Here is a 20,052-nt window from a genome sequence, read left to right on the forward strand (position 1 = left end):
TATACCAAGACAATGTACTGAAATGCAAATTATTTCAGTCCCTTGTTAAGTTAAAACCAGTACATAAAACATCTCTACCTCTATCAGTTTTAAAGATAACATGCTAAAATTTGATGTGACTGATACAACACATACTCTGAACAATAACAGTTTGAGCAAGATCTTTGTTTAAAAATTAACCACATCTGTTCGTCGGTTAGCAGAATATTTCACAAACCTCTGGATAGATTAGTAAATAATCATTGAATGTACTCACTACCCTTGGAGTCAGTCCAGTTCCATTTGATTGCCAGAGTCAGCTAATATTAGAAAATAATTATTTTAGTTTCAGATATTTTGCTTGAGATTTTGCATTACAATAATACGGTTTGACCAAAGCAGCTCCAAACATGATCTCAGTCTAAAGCTCAGTCATGAAAAGTGGTGGGTGATATGCCTTTAAGAAATGTTAGGCCTTTAATACAAGTCCCTGTTAAACATTACAAATTATCACGTTATACATTTTTTTAATCATTTAATTTTAAATATGGCCATGGATATACTTAATTAAATTACACAGCATATTGTCATGTTGGTTTTAATTTTATGTTTTGGGTACTTTAGCTAACTTTCAGACAGGGAGTAGTATAAGTAATGAATAGGAAAACAAACACTTTTTGGTATTTGCAATCATCTATTTATGATTTACATATGATTTAAACAAACTTCCACATTTTTCTAACTTCTTGCAGCTGTGTTATGATTGCTAAAAACATTACAACATTACATTACTTTCTGTATTTGTTAGAAATAGGATACAGGTGTTTAGACTTCCGTTTAGACAGAGTGTTTGATGGTTACCATGGAAACACATCTCGCGTTAGCTAAACAGAGTGATTAGGAAGAGGCTGGAGCGTACTAGCTAAACTTATATTGTCTGCGCTTCACACAGTGAAGCTATTTTCTTATTGAATTTAGAATATCAAAATGGAGCGTTGTTAGTATCTCGGATAATACGGTATGAACTTTTGGAACAGGCTAGCTAACATCTTATTTATTTATTGCTAGCTAACATTTTAGTCACTTTAGGCAGGTCTGACGCATTTGACGTGACGTTGCATAAAATGTTCAAGAATGATTACCAGGCAAGTGCAAGTTATGCTTAATTGTAACATTTTTCATTGGAAAAATCATGCTTTTTGCTTATAACACGTTTTATTTGAGGCGCAATTAAGCTGCAGCATAAGTTTATTAAATGTAATTATTAGCTTGATGTCTTTGCAGGGGGGAGCTGTGTTCGACATCTTCAGTGGACAAGGAAAAGACCCTGTAGCTAAATGGAAACTTTGTGGAGGAACCTCAGCTATACATAAAGTGAGCTTTACTAGGGAAATGCTACTTGTACTTTCACAGCTTTATGTGTCCTTTTAAGTCCAGCCACTGTAGCATCCACAACAATTCGTACAACATCTAATAAGTTACCCAATAGCTCAGTAACACTGTGTTTACTACATAAGTGCCATATGGTGACACACCGATAAATCAAATCAGATGTTTGCTAACCACTTTTTGTGGAGGTTAGTTGCTTTTTTCATGCAACACTGACAAATATTCTTACCTTCATTACAATATGCCAAGCAATACTGCCAACTAAACACTTTTTATAGCTTGAATTGATCTTGACACATAGATTTTATAGTTCCAACCTCATATATTTGTTCCCATAAAACCCATTTGTCACTCCCGGGGACATTTACACAACAGGTATACCAGTCATAACCTGCAAGGACTTAGACTCGGCAAGGCCCTCTTTTGAATTATGTTCTCTCTTAGGAGTATAATAAAGAAGTTAAAGGATTTGTTTACTGTTTGGAGGGAAGCAGCCAGACAGTCAAGATGCAAATGCCAGAGAATGCAAAAATGTCTCGTAAGTCACTACCAAGCTTTCATGCATCCATCTGTAGCACTTATTTACCTTTTAACAAGTTAATTGCAGTTCAGTCCTCTTCTGTTTTGTTCCAGTCCGGCTTATCCAAAGGTATTTGGTCCTTCAAGTGAATATTCCTCGGAGCCATGATTTTTCTACTGAGCTTGTGTGAGTTCAGGAATCTATTTTTTATTTTTATTTTTTTGCTTTTATTTAATGAAGAAAAAAAAAACTTGCAAAGTACATATTTCCTGGTAATATGGACCTCTGTAGATATCAATTTTTTTTAACTTATTTTAATCTTTTTTCAAAATTCTGGTAATTATCGTTGCCATTAAAGTTCCTAAAGTGCATCGTGACAGTTGATTTTATGGCATGATATAAAAGTGAGTACGCACTCCAGACTTCACCTTAGAGACTAATAAAGATTCAATTTGTCTCAATTTGGAACATCTAAGTGACAGTGTAGTTGCCGCTGGTAATTTATGTGCTTCTTTATCTATTTACAGGATAACAGATTCAGAGCATCTAAAAAGAAGGCTTCACTTTTCAACACTGCATAAAGAGTTGTCTGCAACATTATTGCATGCAAAGATACCTTTCACAGATTTGAAATGTGATACTGTGAGTATGTACTGTAATTCATGCATTTTGCATCCTTTTAGAGAATTTTTAAACCGTTTGGTTGTTTGCTTCTTACATATTTTCTCATTTAAAAGTAAAACTCAGGCTGTATCATTGTAGACTAAAAAAATGAGTTGAATTTGTTGTCTCAGTGGTCTACTTTGTGCATCGACCTCGTATCGTGGACCAGAAAACTATTCAAGGGATATGTGACCCTGGATGGCATTACTTTGTTTGCTACCTGTAAAGTCCGAAGAATCTTCACTATGAAAACAGATGCTGGAAAAATGTCACATGATGGTAATGCCTTCAGTTTTTAAATGCAAATTATAGAGTTTTATTTGCTAACCCCTAGCTCATCAACATGCACGATGCTTTTAGAGCTAACTGCTTTTCACTGAAGTGAAGCTGTTTGGTCCCAGCTTTCAGCATAGTTTTCTGAGTTTTGTGTGTTTGTAGTAAATTGTGTGAAAAAGTTAAGAAATTGTTGTTTTATTTTACTAGACAAAATAGTGGTTCATTTTGTACTTTGTAGTATTCTTTCAAGATTGTTTTCATTTTTTTTTTATGCAGATGTGTTTCTTGATGGAGCTACTTTTGTGGACATGATCCCTCAAAGTTTCCGGTACCCACCTGATGTGCACCAAATTGCTCGCATGTTGAGCATTGAGAATTTGCAGAAGGCAGAGATGAGGTCTGATCCTTTCATCTCGGGCTCTGGTAAGTAAACAGAAAACCACTGATTCATAGATCAAGAAGTATAAGAAGAAGGATCAAGATTTATAATATTATAAAATAAAATAAAAAAAACTGCAAGTAATTTAAACAAAGCAACTGAGTTATTTAACACGATTTTATATATATATATATATATATATATATATATATATATATATATAAGAAAGCCATTTAATTTGAACTTCATACTTTTGTGTGCTTTTGCAATGGGCTTTGTTTTCTCATTCGGTGGTATTAGACTGCTGTCTTTGCAGCTTGCAGTCCTTTTATGTTTTAGCTTGACACTGCCCTCACACACAAAACCAGGTGTGGGTTCGATAGGCAGCTTATTTTTCCACCACAAAACTTAACCTAAGCTCTATTGAACACTTTATCTGTGAACCGGCATGGCGAGTGCGAAATTGGTCTTATCTTTAGCATCGCTACCTGACCCCATCCACTGCTCAAGTGAATGAAATTCCTTCTGTGAGGAGAGCCCTCTGTGTAGGAATGGGATTGTTAAAGCTGCAATATAGTGAAGGTGAGATGTTAATGTATTGACTATATTTTGATTTTTAAAGATTTTACATAATTGGATTGATTTTCTACATATTTTTGGTCATTTAGTGTGCATCATTTTTTTTGTCCAAACGGCAATATTTGTAATTTTTCTTGACAAAAACATTGTTGTTATATTAAATACATTGTTTTTCTCGTTTTAAATTTCTATGATCTTTATTCTTGTGCTCATTCGGGCCTCACCTGTACTCAGGGAGCTGCAATTATCTCCACACACAAAAAAGACATGCACCAATAATCCTGTTCTGCTGCCTTTGTGGCCTTTTTATCATCAAATATTTATTTGTTCTGACAGCTGTCCAAGTCTTGTTGAATCAAGCAGCAATGCCCTTAGAAGAGAGCAACAGCCACACATGAGAAATATCTCCTCCTAATTAGCATCTGCATTATTAGCACAACATACCTAATCATAATTAAAATGATTGCTATTAAAGCAGGCATCCAATTTAACTGTGACAAAGTTGTTTGGTGTATGTTGTTTCTTCAGAGCCTGGTCTGTCAGAAACTGTTAAAAGGACTCTGCAGATTTTTTTTTTTGTCATGGAGCAACAAACAAGCCCCCATTATCCCAGTGCTGCATCAAAGACTCTCTGTTTGCTCTAAAGGTCAATGAATTTTCACAGACTCAAATCCGTACAGAAAATGCTTCTACTGAACGTACATCTCATAGTAATCCTTATTGTTATCCCGATCTTTATGGGCTTTTGACAGATTTAAAGCACACTGAAATTTGCTCACTCCAGGGGTACATCTCAGTGTGTTCCATCTGTTGTATCGCAAAAAATATGATTTCCTCTTTCCTTCCAACTAATCTCTGTCTGTATCGTGTTGTCGATCATGTTTGTCTCGCTGAGTGGAAGCGTTTGCTTAGTGCTTTGATGAGGATCAGACTGAACGTGTATTTCTGCTGTTAGCTTCAGCAGAGGTGGTCCTGATTAGCCCTGGCACACATACAGCAAGGTCAAATTGATCGCGTATCGCAACTCCCACTTCAGCCTATTATTTTCACAAGGTAAAATGAAGCAGATTGTTAGATTAGAAAAAAATCTAGCAACTATCAGATCATTTGTAGCATCAAATTTAGATCCATTTTTTTTCATTTTTATATATATTTTTATGAGTAAACTACATGCGTTGAGATTGGCTTGTAAAACAAAATAGTGAGCCACTCTATAAACTATAAAACGGCTTCTTTAATGTTTTCTACATTCCATTCACAGTGGGGAAAGGACCCTGAAATAGATACTGTTGCTAGACAAAATGCTGCTTCGTACTCACTTTAAATATTCTGTTCTGTTCACCAGTGAGTTGAGGAATTTTCTCTTTTTTTCTACAGTACCTGATCAGTCTCCCACTGCCATATCAACCAAAGATCGGAGAGCCAAGCCCCAGGGTGTCTTACACACAGCCTCAGGCTCCAGAGCCTCAGCACCATCTCCCCAAACTGGAAGTAAAAGCGGCACAACCAAAGACAGACTGGAGAGAAGTGTAGTTTTTATTTACACTACTGTAATCTAACTAATTCTAGAAGACAGAAAGACAAACTGGTCAGCTACAACATTCAAAACACCATACCTCGGTATAGGTTCCACATTTTATGTTGTCATTACACGATCTGACCCTCGAGGCATGGACTTCTGAAGTCCTGTGAAGATGTCTGGAGGTATACAGCACCATCAGCAGCAGTTTCTTTAAATCTTGTAATGTATGATGTACAGTGGGCCTCTATAGGTTAGACTTCTTTGTGTTTTCAGCCCATCTTTCAAATATTGAATCACACGGGAAAACTTGGAGGCCAAGTTTACACTTTGAGTGCTTTGACATGCTCAAATGATTTAGATCAGTTTTATATTAAAAATAATAGAAAGAAACAGTAGAATAAACCTATTTCTTTTACAAAAGTATGCATTATAGAAAGGTTGTGCTATGTGGTGGTTTGGTGTGATATTTAGTTAAGGAATAACCATCAAACAACCACATAATGGTTTTGACCCAAGCAAAACATTGCTTAGGGTAACATATTCTCCTTGTTTTCTTCACATAAATTGTTCTGCTGAAATCTCTTCCCCAGATAAATGATGCACACGCTTTTAAGCTTTGTTAAAATGTGATTCATCAGATCAGGCGACCTTCTACCGCTGCTTCAGGGTGCAGTTCGGTGGCTGACATGCCTTTTGTAGGTGCTTTTGGCAATGAACTGAGGTCACTGCAGACACTTGTTTGTTCTTAAGTGACTCTGCCTCCCAAGATACAGCAATGATACTCTGACACATTTCTCTTGTAGCCAGCAGAAATGTTTTCAGCAGATGGTGTATATGCAGCTCTTAATTACCAAGCATACTATATAATTAATCAGTGCTGGTTGATACACTGTCCTTCCGTCGGCAACCTTTAGTAGATACAAAAAAAGTCTATACTGTCAATACTCAGCTGTTGTAAATATGTTTTGTATGTTTTGGCTGATTGGTGGATGCCTCTGTGAATTCTCTACCATTACAGAAAAAGTCAAACCCAATATTTAGTCACTGAACTCATATTTTTCTTTGATTATGTGCCACAGGGTTTCCCATCAAGTAAAATGAATATGAAGATTACTCCACAGAGTCAGAATATTAGCAAGATGGGTGAAAATTTATCCCATGGTCAGCGCTCCCATGTTCCTCATGAGGGTAATTTGGCATGTGTTTTTCTTGGAGTCTGAATGTTTTCATCATTTTAGCACACCCTTGTTCATCCTGCTAGTTTATCAAACACAATTTCTGTGTTTATCTTTTTTCATTTAACTGTTTCCTTGTCAAATGACTTAAACTAAAGTCTGTTTCTCTCAGCTTCTTCTCACTTGCCTCGAGGTGTATGTGAACTCAAGAAATGTATATGTTCCAATATCTATAGTACAAAGTGTGAAAGGAACAAAATTTTTCTTACTGTACCTTGGATATGTGTTTAACACAAGATATAAAGAAATCCTTCTCAGAAAAGGAAAACATATTAGAACTAAAGCTTTTGAAACAAGAACCTATAATGTTGCGATATACTGCAAAAACATCAACTTAAAAACCAAGAACATATGTGTTTATATGGCTTAGGATCAATGCCAGCAAGTATCCTGTGACTCAGAATCGTCATGCATGAAGTAATTCTGTTTTTTCCCTACTCTTCCAAGCATTGTGTATTAATAAAAGCATTACCTATGATGGAACAAATCAGCAAAATAAGAGCCTGGTTTCAATGCAGTATGTTCTCTCCAATAACAGCTTTTATGATTGGTAATACACCCTGCTTTCAGCATGACTGAATGCGAAATCTGGATGATTAAAATTCCTTAATTCAGCTGAGCATAAAGTAGCTGGATATATTCTTTTTTTTTTTCAATGAATGAATGTAAGTAGCTCAGTTATCAAAATGCCTTCATTATTAGGGATTTTCACGGTGCATAATCAGTTCACGGATATGCTCCTGGCAGGCTTTAACAACATTGTTTGAATCTTTTTTTTGTTATAAACCTTTTCTGATGTTGAATATTTGTAGGAGCATTTTTCAAATTACAACCACACCCGCCCCAAAAGGGAGGCTTCGGCAAGCAGGGATGTAAGAAGCTACGGGTCATCAGTGCAGGAAAAGAGAAGATACCATCATCAGGTAACCTGTATATTCAGCAAAATGTAGTCTTTTGTTTAGTGTGACAGAATAGGATGTTGTGTTATTATTCTGTTTGGACAGTGGTATGAGTTTTAACTTTTTTGTTAAGCTCCTCTAGATGATTTAGATGTCCAGAGGAAGACGAGTGTTAGGGAGAAGTATACCTTTCCATCCAGTCAGCAGAAGAGTAGACCACAGCCTCTGACCTCAACAGAAAAGTCAGAACATCGAACTCCAGGTAAGGAAGCAGGAATAAATGTGCACTTTTAGATGGATAGATAGTTGAGAAAATTTAATAGGACAGCAAGGGAAAGGAACATGGATTAAAGACATTGATATGCAGGCTGGGTGATTTTGATATCTACCTAGCATGTTCTGATTTTAACAAGCAGCTCCTCTATACTTAAGAGAAATGCCTTTTCCTTCTCTTTACATTTTTCATAAATTTGTTCACTTCAAAATATTGCATGAATTAATGCACCTCAGTCTGCGCCACGTCCACATTTTTTTTTGCCCCTCACCCCTTTTAAATTTTACATAACCCACATCAGGGCCACTTGCACGACCCTCCTGAATCCAACCTGCAACCCACCCCCAGTGGCTACCCTCCACATACACACATGCACACACATTGTCCTTGTGAAATGAGCGCATGTGTTCGGAGAGCTCATTTATGGAGGTTTCTCTACAAGCAGTGAGCTGTTCCTTTGGTGCAGCCCTGCCCACAGATGGAAAGTAGTTAGTTCATTAATGGTAATGTGGCACATTAAATAAAAGTCAGAGGGACATCTCCTGGGCCCAGGGTTTGCCACACAGTGGGCAATTAGAGGAAGTGATTATACTGTCGAGAGGTTCAAATGTGCTCACTCATTCAGATTTAGGTGCTTCTGTCTTTGAATTTGGAGAATAAAGATTCAGTTTTTTATATGTACGCACAAAGCTGCAGCAACTTTTGTTTTAGTTTATTTTTACCCTCTTGACTATGTAGTGAACAACACCTAGATGTTGACTTGTTTTTGATCACGAGTGTGTAAAAACAAAAGCTAAAGCAGGATTACAATAACGTTTGCTTGGAGACTAAATGTTTCTGTATTTTTAAAGATCTTTTATAAAGTTGTCATTACATGATTGATGACTCATGGAGTTTTTGTATGTTTTTTATTTATTAAAATATTTGCACAATAAGATTATCAAGTAAAGCCTAAAAAAATAAAATAACAATAAAAGGAATAAAAAGGATATACACGCCCACAATTAGTGAAAGTATACTTAATGGGCCTTTGTTTAACATCTTACCTGTATGTGTTTGTATCTCACTTTACCATCTACATACAGTAAATGTATATATGTACTTTTTTTTTTTTTTTTTTAGGTGAGCGTAGTTGCAGCCCTGCCAAAGGAAGTCCCGGAGCCATTGCCACACCAGCAGAGTCTCAGCTCGAGCCAGGTTTGTCTTCTGACCTGCAGGTTTGGAACAGCTGGGAGAGTAATGAGGAGTCTGAGCCCCAGCTCACTCTGCAAGAGGAGGTGTTCACTTTTTCATCGCCGCCACACTCACCCAAACGAGGGCAAAACCAAGGTGACCAGGAAAAGATGGAGATGGGAGATGATCAGGTCCAGAGCAACAGAAGAGGGCGGCATCATGCCCAGCCTGAAGACGACTTTATTGGCAGCGAAAGTGATGAGGTGTGTTTGCTGTAGCGGAGCAGTGGAGGCACACACTGTACTCTGAACTCATGCACATTTAAAGTACATCTTGAAAATATAACTTACACTACATAGAGGACTATTTTCCAAACTGTCATTCTAATGCTTTCCCTCAGTAGACCTTCTGATTGATTACTTTAGTTCAGTTTAAATTAAAATTAAGATTTATTTTTTTTTTACTTTAACCATTAGTGTCAGAAAGGAAAGGAGTGTGTTTTATTTTCTGGAGTGGAGTGTTTCATAGGCTTGGTTGGTAAAGCTGTTGCCGTTAGTGGGTAAAGTGGTTAAAGATAATGGATGGATGGAGTGTTTCATAATGCAAAGACCTTCAAAGGTCACTTGGTTTATTCAAAAGCTGTTTTTTGTTCAAGTTCAAGTCAGCTTTATTGTCATTTCCGTCACTTGTGGTACATGAGGTGGAACAAAATTATGTACACATGGTTCCAGTTATTTCCAAAAATAGTGAAATATAAAGTACAAAAAGAATAGTGAACAAGGCTCCAAGATATTCACCAAGAGAAATGCCAAACAAACACCAAATAGCACGCTAAAAGATCCAAGATATACGCCAAACACCTACAATGCAAAACAATAAGACGTAATAACAGCAGCCCGAACATGAGTCTGTGGTGAGCAGATGAATGAACACAGCAACATGAGCTAATCAGCAGCATAAGATCAGCAGTATGGATAATCAGCAGCACAGATAAGTCACATATCATCAATTAAATTGGCATTACAGTTTTTATTTTTTTATTTTTTACAGTGATTAGTCTGGTTAGGGATTCATGGGATTCAACAGCTTCAGGGCTTCTTCGCTAAATGTAATAAAGTTTTTTGTTAAATGTAATGATACTGTAAATGTAACAAAGAACAGCATTCTTTATGCTGAGTAGAACATTTAAACAGTTGAACCAAAGTTATAAAGATCTATCTTTTAAAAAAAGGTAAATTATTTTACTTATTTAAAACTTTTTAATACATTTGATAATTCAGAGTCTCAGTTTGTCATGCTTCTGATTAGTTTGCCTTTATCAGATTAATGGCAGTAAAATAATGCTTACTATCTAACAATTTAGTAACAAAATCCAGTTTAAAACACAAATGCAAATGCTTAAAATCTGTGTTTAAACTTTATTAGCACATCTCAGTGGTTAGTAACCCAAATTTTTGACTTTGTGTTTAGGCAAAGATATGAAGAAGTTCAGAACCACCAGGATGATCTCAGTGTTCAAAGTTAAACAGTATAAAAGCATGTTTGTTTCAAAATAAGTGAATCTTTTTATAGTGACCTTTGTAAAGTGCAGGTATAACCTTTTTCTCCATGAAGCGCTGTCCCGAGTTGACATTTACTTTGGAATTCAAATTTATTACCTGTACGCTTTGAGAAGTAATTCATCTCTATATTCAAAACCAGGGGAAAGTGCACAATCTTTTTCAAGCTGTCACTTTGCATCATTTAGTCAAATTGTCTGCTACTCTTGTTTATTATAATCACTGTATGATAATAAAAAAGACAAGCTAAAAAGAACAAAAAAAAGAAGAGAACATCATGTATAAGTGTTTGCTTTATAAGTGGGGAGAAATCACATGGTATACTTGTGCGCACGCTCTCTCTACACACCCACACACCCTCTCACAAACACTCTTACACACCCACATGCAGACAGGTTGTTAGAGGCGAGCATCTTTCTCTCTGTGCAATCAAATGATCATGTTGCCTCTTTGCTGGATTCATCGGAACACTTCAAAAGGAAAAAAGAGCACTTCAAAAGAAACGAACTCCACCGTACACATGTACGGCCTCAGGTTTAAAAAAAAATACAATATTGTTTTTTTCTAAATCCACCACTGTTTTGTTTTATTATTGATGTATTTATTCTTGCAGAAAACCTGCCACGACAATCAGTACAAACAAGAACAATGTGTCCGAACACTCGACTGTCTGAACGAAAAAGTCCCTGCTGCTGCAGTACATCAGTCATTATAAAACTTACTGTGCAGTTAGTTAATTTCGTTTTCCACCCTAATATTTAAACACCACAGTGCTTTGCGGTGACTGCTTATTAGCACTCTGGGGATTGAACTGATGACAACTGATGAGAGTGAAAATAAATTGCAACACCTTATAATGAAATGACACAAACTAAGGGAACAGAAAATAATTCACCTTCAAGTTAACTCCCTCAAATCAGAGGTCTAAACAAATATAATTATTGGCAAAGTTTGCAGCTTAATTTTGTGGAAGAGTTGTAAGTTCATAAGATGTAACTTATTCTTTTTAAATCAAGTGACAAAAGGAAGTAAAAGCATTTATTTTTTCCTCGATCTATTTCGTGTTTAGCACAAAATTAACATCTGTTCATTATCACAAATATTCTGAACCCCCCTTAATTTTACAACCTGAGAGTTATTCTAACAACAAATGTTAATAGCTTACTTTAAATAAGTTTGATCGATATTTTAATACAGTTTCTTTAAAATATATACTTTTTTCTCAAATACCACAAATTAACCACACCTTCAGCTTTGTTGTAAACTTGTAAAATGCATATTTAACATAGTTGACTAGCATAAATATACAGTAACAACTCACTATTTTCCTAATATAGTCAGCAACTTTGCTCTGTTGGTGGAAGCGCCATCCTGGCCTTGCTTGTGCGACTCCATATGTAGCCACACAGAGCTGCACCGTTTGGCTAGATAAGCAGCAGTGAATGGGCCACAGGAGGATTTGGATATAAAGACATTTGCTGACACTGGGATAACCGGACTTATATCATTCTTTAAAGACTTATTTAAGGGAAGGAAGTAGTTAGAAAGTTTGTTGGTAAAACTGAAACTTAACAAGCCGCACAGACACCGGTTAGATAATGAGATGTGCTAAATTAATTCTTATATAATGACAAAGATTCAAGTAAGTGAGTTTTTAAAAGCCTGCAGGCAAACATTTCTTATATTAAATTGCTGAAAGTCACGTAAATGCAGCTACTGTGATTTGTGTCTTCATGTCCTGCTGAACAGAGACTCTGCTGTAAACTCGGGAGAATATTGTTTTCTTATCACTCTGAAAGGTGATATGAAGGAAAGCAGAAAAATACCTTCAGACCGACTTCTACACACAGAACTGGACCATTTCATTACATGAAATAATGTAGTGGAGTAATAGCGTTGCATTAAAGCCCGCTGTGTCTCAAATTCCCAGGGTACAGACGTTCAGTTTGTGTCTTTTGCCTTTTTGCTGATTCAGTAGACACAAAATAAAAAAAAGGTTAAAGCTAGCACACAACATGTCTGTATTAAAATTCAATTCAATTCAGTTTATTTATATAGTGCCAAGTCACAACAGAAGTCATCTCAGGGCACCGAACAAATACAATCATGTTCATAAAAAGTAAGTTAATAACATTAATTTTCTGAGGAGCAGACTAGACTGCTTTTAGTTTAACTTCATTGCAGACTCTCATCTTGAGCAAGCTTAAAGTCAACAGTGGAAAGGAAAAACTCCCTCATGAAGAAGAAGCCTCAAGAAAACCAGAATCTGGACAAGCAGCTATCTGCTTCGAGGGTTTGAGAGGAACAGAAAGTAGGAACAGATACACAATGGCAGGTCGAAAATCACATGTTAAGATAGAAATAATATCAAATGAAAATTATTCATTTGTAACAATTCATTTTAAGAAATTAGGTCAATTTGTCCTCCAGTACTGTAGTCTAAACTATGGCAGAATAACAAGTCAACCCTAACTATAAGATTTATCAAAAAGGAAAGTCTTAAGCCCAGTCTTAAAACTGGACAGTAGCTATGTTTACATGGACATAAGTAACCAGATCAAACGGCCGTTCGGAATAAAAACGTGTCATGTAAACACCCTGTTCTGGTTATTTTTTGTTTATTCAGCGTGCTCCGAAATAATTTGTGATCAGAATGAAACGGGTGGTTTACGCCGATTCATAACCCGAACTGTGCGTATGTAAACACTTGATCTGTTCGTTTTTATCTGATGGTGATAAACTGACCTGACTGCACATGTACATGTCATTTCCGCCTGGGTAAGGCTAATAATATTAGCATGTCGGGGAAGCAAAACTGGTCGGTGAGCGACAAACATTTCTACTACAAACTTTGAGAGAGCTCAAAATGATCTGTATTACCTGTAGCTCAGTCAGGGAGTGCAGTACCGTCTCTACCGCCATTAAAACCTGTCGCGGGTCCATTTTGGGTGCTCAGGTTTGTTTACATTCATCCCGGAAATAAACCGGAAGTAGAACTTCTTCTTCTGTGTGTTTTTTTTAAGGAGAGTTTACCACTCTGCGCATGTCAGTACTGTTCAGAATAAAAGCTCGCTGCATGTAAACGCTTGTCATGAACAGATTATGCCCATGTAAACGATACACTTGAATTACTTAATCTGAAAACATTTCAATACGGTCAAAAAAGTTTGCGTATGTAAACATAGCTAATGTGTCAGCCTTATGGACATAAACTGGAAGTTGGTTCCACAAGAGAGGAGCCTGATAACTGAAAGATCTTCCTCCCATTCTGCTCCTGGAAACTCTAAGAACTGCAAGTAAACCTGCAGTCTGAGAACGAAGTGCTCTGTTAGTAAAATATGGAACAGTAAGATCTGTAATGTAAGATGGAGCTAGGTTGTTGAGGGCTTTGTAGGTTAGAAAAAAGATTTTGAATTATACTCTGAATATTTTTTTTTATTATTGAATTTGTAGTATTTTTGAATTGAATTGAATTTGGCAGGGAGCCAATGGAGAGAAGCTCAAACTGGAGAGATATGATCTCTCCTACTCTCATTAAAACTCTGGCAGCAGCATTTTGGATCAACTGAAGACTTTTTAAAGACGTTTTTGGACACCTAGATAATAAACCATTGCAATAGTCCAGTCTAGACGTGATAAAAGCATGAAACAGTTTTTCTACATCATTTTTAGATAAGATGTTTCCAATTTCAGTGATATTATGCAGAAGGAGGTTCTAGTAATGTTTTTAAAGTGGGGGGTTAAAAGACATATCCTGATCAAAAATAACACCAAGTTTTTTTTTTTACTTTAGAACTGGAGGTCAAATTAATTCCATCCAGAGGAAGTGAAAGACTGAAACATGTATTCCTAAGATGCTCAGGTCCAAAAATCAAAACCTCAGTTTTGTCTGTGTTTGAAAGCAGAAAAATTAGGGTCATCCAGGTTTTTATGTCTTTAAGACATGCTTGTAGTTTAAGTAGCTGATTGGATTAATTGGGTTTCATGGACAAATATGTGTATCATCAGCATAACAATGAAAATGTATCCCATTCTATTTAATAACTTTACCTAATGGAAGCATATACAAGGTCAATAGTATTGGTCCAAGCACTGAACCCTGAGGAACTAAAATAAAGTCCCTTGGTTTTTTTTACAGTGTGTCTTGTTTATGGGTTTCCATCTTAGGTTTTCAATGATTCAAGGTTCTTTATTGTCATTCACATCACATGTGGTACATGAGGTGGAATGAAACTGTACACAGGGTCCCAGTTGCATCCAACAAAATTACAAATTGTAAAGGAAAACAGTAGTAAGATACAAGACATGAAATAAGAAATATGCTAAACTAAGAATACACTAAGCACTAATATTACAAAACAATGTGTCAAACAACAGCAGCACAAACATGAGTCTGTGTGAGCAGATGAGGATGAATGAACACAGCAACATGAAATAAAGTATGAGATCAGCATCATTGATAGTCAGCAGCACATATCAACAGCCAAGTGGCATTACAGTGACTTTTTCACAGTAATTTTCACAGTGATAATCCTGACTAGGGACTCATGAGTCTAACAGCTTCAGGATATAGGCTGTTCCTCAGTCTATTGGTTCTGCACTTGATGCTCATCAACCTTCTGCCTGAGGGGAGCGGGACAAAAAGTGTGTGTGCTGGGTAAGTCGGGTCCTTCATGATGCAGGTGGCCCTCTTCCTGCATCTGGAGGTGTAGATGTCTGTGATGGTGGGGAGGCTGACTCCAGCAGAGTTCTGTGAAGCCTTCACCACTCTCTGCAAAGCTTTTATTTCTGCAGCTGTGCAGCCATCATGCCACACATTGATGCTGGAGCACAGGATGCTCTTCAATGCACACCTGTAAAAGGTGGTGAGAACTGAGCTTCCCAGTCCAGCTCGCCTCAGCCGTCTGAGGAAGTAGAGTCTCTGATGAGTTGATGAGTTTCTTGATCAGGCTGGTAGTGTTATTTCCCCAGCTGAGGTTGTCATTCAGGTGCACACCCAAGTACTTGTAGCTGGAGACCACTTCCACCGCAGATCCTCCCATGTTCGAGGTGTGTGTGTGTGTGTGTGTGTGTGTGTGTGGGGGGGGGGGGGGGTGTAGGTGTGTTTATACCATCTGAAGTCCACAGCCATCTTCTTCTTCACATTGATGTGAAGGTTGTTCTTCCTGCACCATCTCCCAGGTGTTCCACCTCCTGCCTGTAGCTGGACTCATCATTGTTTTTGATGCATCAAACCACCGCTGTATCATCTGTAAACTTTACAATATGACAGCCTGGAAGGGTCAGTGCATAGTCATATGTTAGCATAGTGAACAGGAGGGGACACAATATACAGCCCTGGGGGGAGCCAGTGCTGAGGGTTATGGTGGAGGAGAAGTTGTGGATCCTCACAGACTATGGTCTGTTGGTTAAGAAGTCTAGGACCCAATTCTATAGAGAATGACTTAGTCCTAGAGTGATTAGTTTGTCCATCAGGGTCTGGGGAATCATGGTGTTGAATGCAGATGTGAAGTCTACAAATAGCATAAGGACGTAGGAGTCCTTCTGCTCCAAGTGGGTGAGAGCAGTGTAGGCCACAGAGGAGATCTTTGTATCTTTGTTTCTTTAAGTTGATATTTTTGTTTTAATTATGCTAGGTTTTTTTTGTTGTTTGTTTTGTTTTGATTTTGTTCTATTATCCTTTGATTTTTTTTTCTCTTGTTTTGTTTGTTACTATTTTAGACCATTTTTTGAATTGGTTTTCATCAATACTTTTTTATTTCCTGATTTATTGTGTAGTTCAAGTTCAAATAGGTTTATCGTTCTCACCCATGTGGTACATGAGGTGGGACGAAATTATGTACACAAGATTTCAGTTACATCCAGCAATAGCAAAAATATAAAGTGTAAAAAGAAACGTTATATAAGTATCCAAGACATACACTAAGATGTACGGCAAACGAATGCCAAACAACACACCAAAAGATCCAAGATACATGCCAACACCAATAATGCAAAACAACACGGCGTAACAACAGCAGCCTGAACATGAGTCTGTGAGAGCAGACGTGCACTTGTGCTTGTCTTCTTTAGATTTTTTTTTAGCTCAAGTCACAACCCAGGCTTTTGTTAGCTGATTGACAAGAGCTCAAGAAGAATAAAAAGTGACGTACTACAGCTCAATGTGTAAAATGTGAGAACTAACCTTCCTATAAGCATGCACTTTAAACATTATAACTAGATTGGATGTCTGAGCAGCTGAAAGCACAAATAGTGACCATGCTTGTCCCTGCGCGCTCAGCTTCATCTAAGTTAGTCATTCCACACCAACTGTTGGCTGTGGAAAGCCTCATGTTAGCATCAACAATGTTTGAAAGATTCAGCACACAATGGAAGCTTTAGCTTGCTGAGCTGCTGTGTTCTGACACACTGCAAAAAGTGTTACAGCTTATTTGTGTTTAGTTACCCATCCAACACCAATCAGCCTGATTTTCATTTATTTATTATTATTTTTTATTTATTACAGGATGCTACTTTTTGAAGTTGAAGCATTATTATCTTTCAGAGCGTTGCATCAGATTTGCACAGTTCTCTTAAGCAGACATTTGCTCCTAAACAGAGAGAAATATTAAAAGCAGAACAAAGCAATGAACTTTGAGTATCCGAAACACTTTGAAATTTATCAAAAACAACAGAGCAAGGTAAAGTTTGTTATATTTTCAGATGAAAACAATTGTTTTAATGCAAGAAAAAAGAAAAGCGGTTGACTGTGCAGTATCTCAGTGATACACATTCTTGCTCACAGCCACACCCATACTCCGTCCTTTCAATAATACATGTAATTCATTGTTTATTCACCTGAATTTATGAAAATGATAAAGCAAAGAAAGAGAAGAGGGAACAAATAATCCAGAGAGCTGGTGAGCTAAAAGCCTCCAGGGGCTTATGATAACCCTTCACCCCAAAATAAAGCCATGAGATGAAAGAGAAGAAAACGCAGAAGGGTGAGGTTACATGGACAATGTAGTTTGTGAAAAAAATAAAGTCCATACCATGAATCTTCTAAATGTGTATATATATTGGCATTCAGTCAGGCTATACAAATCCAACAACTGATTTTTTTTTTTTCTGTTTTATAGTACAGTAGCAAAAAACATCAAAAGTGAGAACATAATTACATAATTATTAATTTTAAGTTGGCATTACTCACTTCTTTGAAATCATGTTTTCTTAAAATATAAATTAATTTGATACACATATTCATCGAGTTAGAATAATAAACTGGTGATGGTTTGGAACCAATAGAGCAAACTAGCATTAAAATGATGCTCCACCGAAATTCTGTTTTATTATAAAACATTCATTCAGTGTAGGTTTGAATATTACCCCTGAAGTGTACAGCTTGCTCCTTCAGTGGACGACAGCAGCTGTTGTCTACTTTGTTTCACAACAGCTGCATTAGATTTTACTGCTACCAGTTATACATAGACAGAGAACTGTCAGCACATGGAGATAAACTTTCCACAACCTCTTCAGAATTATCATTTGTGCTTTCTCCACAAACACTACAGGATGTTTTTAACCAGAGAACACACACCAATGTCTTATTAACCCAGCTAGCTTCAACTACACTAACTGCACGAGCTTACGTTGGTGTAAACTTCTAACGTGGTCACCTGATTTGCATAACGTCTTTTGAGAACTTTTTCTTAGAGTTTCTTTTCCTGTGAAAGTGGGTCATAATTTGAATTCTGTGCTGTGAATTCAGCTGCCATACTCAGTAAAGGATATCTTCTTGAATTGAAAATTGTGTTTTTCAGCCACACATTTCTTCAGTTTTCAGAAGAATCATGCATTGCTTTATGTACAGTAAGCAGTGTCTTATATAACCTCATTGTTAGGCAACAAACATTAAGGCCTGAGAATTGAGAGCTACCTCTATATTTGATTGGTTGACAGATGAGCAAGGGTAAACTAAATTCTATGAATCGTTTTAAATGAGGCTAATCTAAAGCTAACTTACCAATACCATGTGAAATCAGACAATAGCTTGTCTTTATACTGTTATATTTTTGTGGTAAAAACATAATTTGTATTGGACAAAAACACCATTAAGTTTTAACAACAATTGACAGACTTGTATTTCCTACAGGATAAGAGAAACAACTTGTTCGACTATCAAAAGTCTAGAACATCCTCTCCTGCTTCACCCAGACCTCCTGATGCAACTCAACATGAGCAAACTGAACATCATCCTGATTCTTCTAAGACAAACCAAGCATCACAAAAACAGCTTTCATCAAACACCTGCATGCAGCTTCTATCCAGTGGGGGAGCTGCACCAGCAGATATGGTCCCCACACGCTGCCTCTCACCAGACAGGCAGGACCTCAAGTTGCGGAACCATGTTTCGGACAGGAACAGCAGTGTTTCACTTTGTACGAAGCTTCTACAAGAAGTCATGTTGGGTGACTCCAAACAGCACAAGGTGACATTTCCAATCCTAATAAGCAACAATCATCTAACAGTGTAGCTATATAATCTTGTTTTTCTGTCTTAAATTAAGCAGATAAATAGCTATTATTTTCCATTTCCTTCTCATAATTAACTGAGGAGCTGTCTGTGGACCACCACAGCTAATTACCTCCACTGTGAGCTGCCTATGTTTAATGTTGCACTGTATAGTCAATCCGATTGTACCAACACTAACTAAATGAATCCTCATTAAATATGTTATATGAAGCCATGCAAAGAAACTTGACCATTGAAATATCCACTTAATTTACAGTTCAAAGTTGTTTTCATTGTTTTCATGTAGTGCCTTTTATTTTTGAGAATTGCCATCATAATTATAACTTGATACAGAAATATAAAAAAAATAAAAAACCTGCCTAAGATAAAAAAGTGCGTAGACCTAACATGAAGGAGGATTATATTGAATTGTTACAGAAGAGTTAACCTTTAAGCACGCTGTTAAGGCTTCATTGTCTGTAAATATGTTCAACAGTCTCAGCCTGACTCTGAGATACTCTTAGTAGTCCCTGCAGGCAACGGTTTTCTCTAAAATGGTCTCTGTTAAATCCACCACGCGCTGTTTATCCTGCATTAGGCATCAGGCAGGAAATAACATGTGAGCAGGCTTGTTGGGAAATCAGATGTTTTTCAGGAGTTTATGGACAACTTTTGTTTATAGATTTCCTCAAAGTTGAATTAATGAAGTTCAGTTTATGAGCTATTAAGTTGGTTTAATAGTATCCAATACCTCAAGATGAGCTTTTGACACAATTCTCAAAATTTGCATTGCAAAATTAAATTTATTTTTACCTGGAATGTAAAATGTCAGTATGGAAGCTATGTATGAAATGTGCAGCTTATTAAGAAATGTCATGTCATTACACCTCGCTGTCTGTTTGTCTCAGTAGCACCGTGTGATCTCAATTGCTTTAGACAGCCAGAGAGGTTAGTTAAAATGTTTTCAGTATCAAGCTTGGTCTGTTAAAAATTGAGGTAGTCCCTTACTTCTGTCGACGGGATCCAGGATCAGAGAAGAGTCAGCTGAAGTGATCAGAAGGCTTGAAGCAAGTTCTGTCACATAGCTGTTGCTTTCTGCATGTGCAAAACTCACT

General features: G+C 36.9%; 1 protein-coding gene across 1 annotated transcript in view; it reads left to right on the top strand.

Annotated features, from left to right (window-relative positions):
- The first annotated feature begins 1,076 nt into the window (after positions 1 to 1,076).
- cfap20dc (CFAP20 domain containing) overlaps positions 1,077 to 20,052 on the top strand; it is a 38,264-nt gene continuing 19,288 nt past the window's right edge. Inside the window, exons 1-13 of the mRNA XM_037679791.1 lie at positions 1,077 to 1,124; positions 1,264 to 1,353; positions 1,813 to 1,906; positions 2,002 to 2,074; positions 2,416 to 2,530; positions 2,683 to 2,830; positions 3,104 to 3,250; positions 5,163 to 5,314; positions 6,387 to 6,495; positions 7,355 to 7,465; positions 7,593 to 7,703; positions 8,838 to 9,151; positions 18,579 to 18,914. Coding sequence (XP_037535719.1) covers positions 1,104 to 1,124; positions 1,264 to 1,353; positions 1,813 to 1,906; positions 2,002 to 2,074; positions 2,416 to 2,530; positions 2,683 to 2,830; positions 3,104 to 3,250; positions 5,163 to 5,314; positions 6,387 to 6,495; positions 7,355 to 7,465; positions 7,593 to 7,703; positions 8,838 to 9,151; positions 18,579 to 18,914 — 1,821 coding nt within the window. The 5' untranslated portion in view covers positions 1,077 to 1,103. The remainder of the gene's footprint in view (positions 1,125 to 1,263; positions 1,354 to 1,812; positions 1,907 to 2,001; positions 2,075 to 2,415; positions 2,531 to 2,682; positions 2,831 to 3,103; positions 3,251 to 5,162; positions 5,315 to 6,386; positions 6,496 to 7,354; positions 7,466 to 7,592; positions 7,704 to 8,837; positions 9,152 to 18,578; positions 18,915 to 20,052) is intronic.

The sequence above is a fragment of the Nematolebias whitei genome, chromosome 7 (genome assembly GCF_014905685.2).
Source record: "Nematolebias whitei isolate Nwh7 chromosome 7, NemWhi1, whole genome shotgun sequence".
Classification (NCBI taxonomy): Eukaryota; Metazoa; Chordata; class Actinopteri; order Cyprinodontiformes; family Rivulidae; genus Nematolebias; species Nematolebias whitei.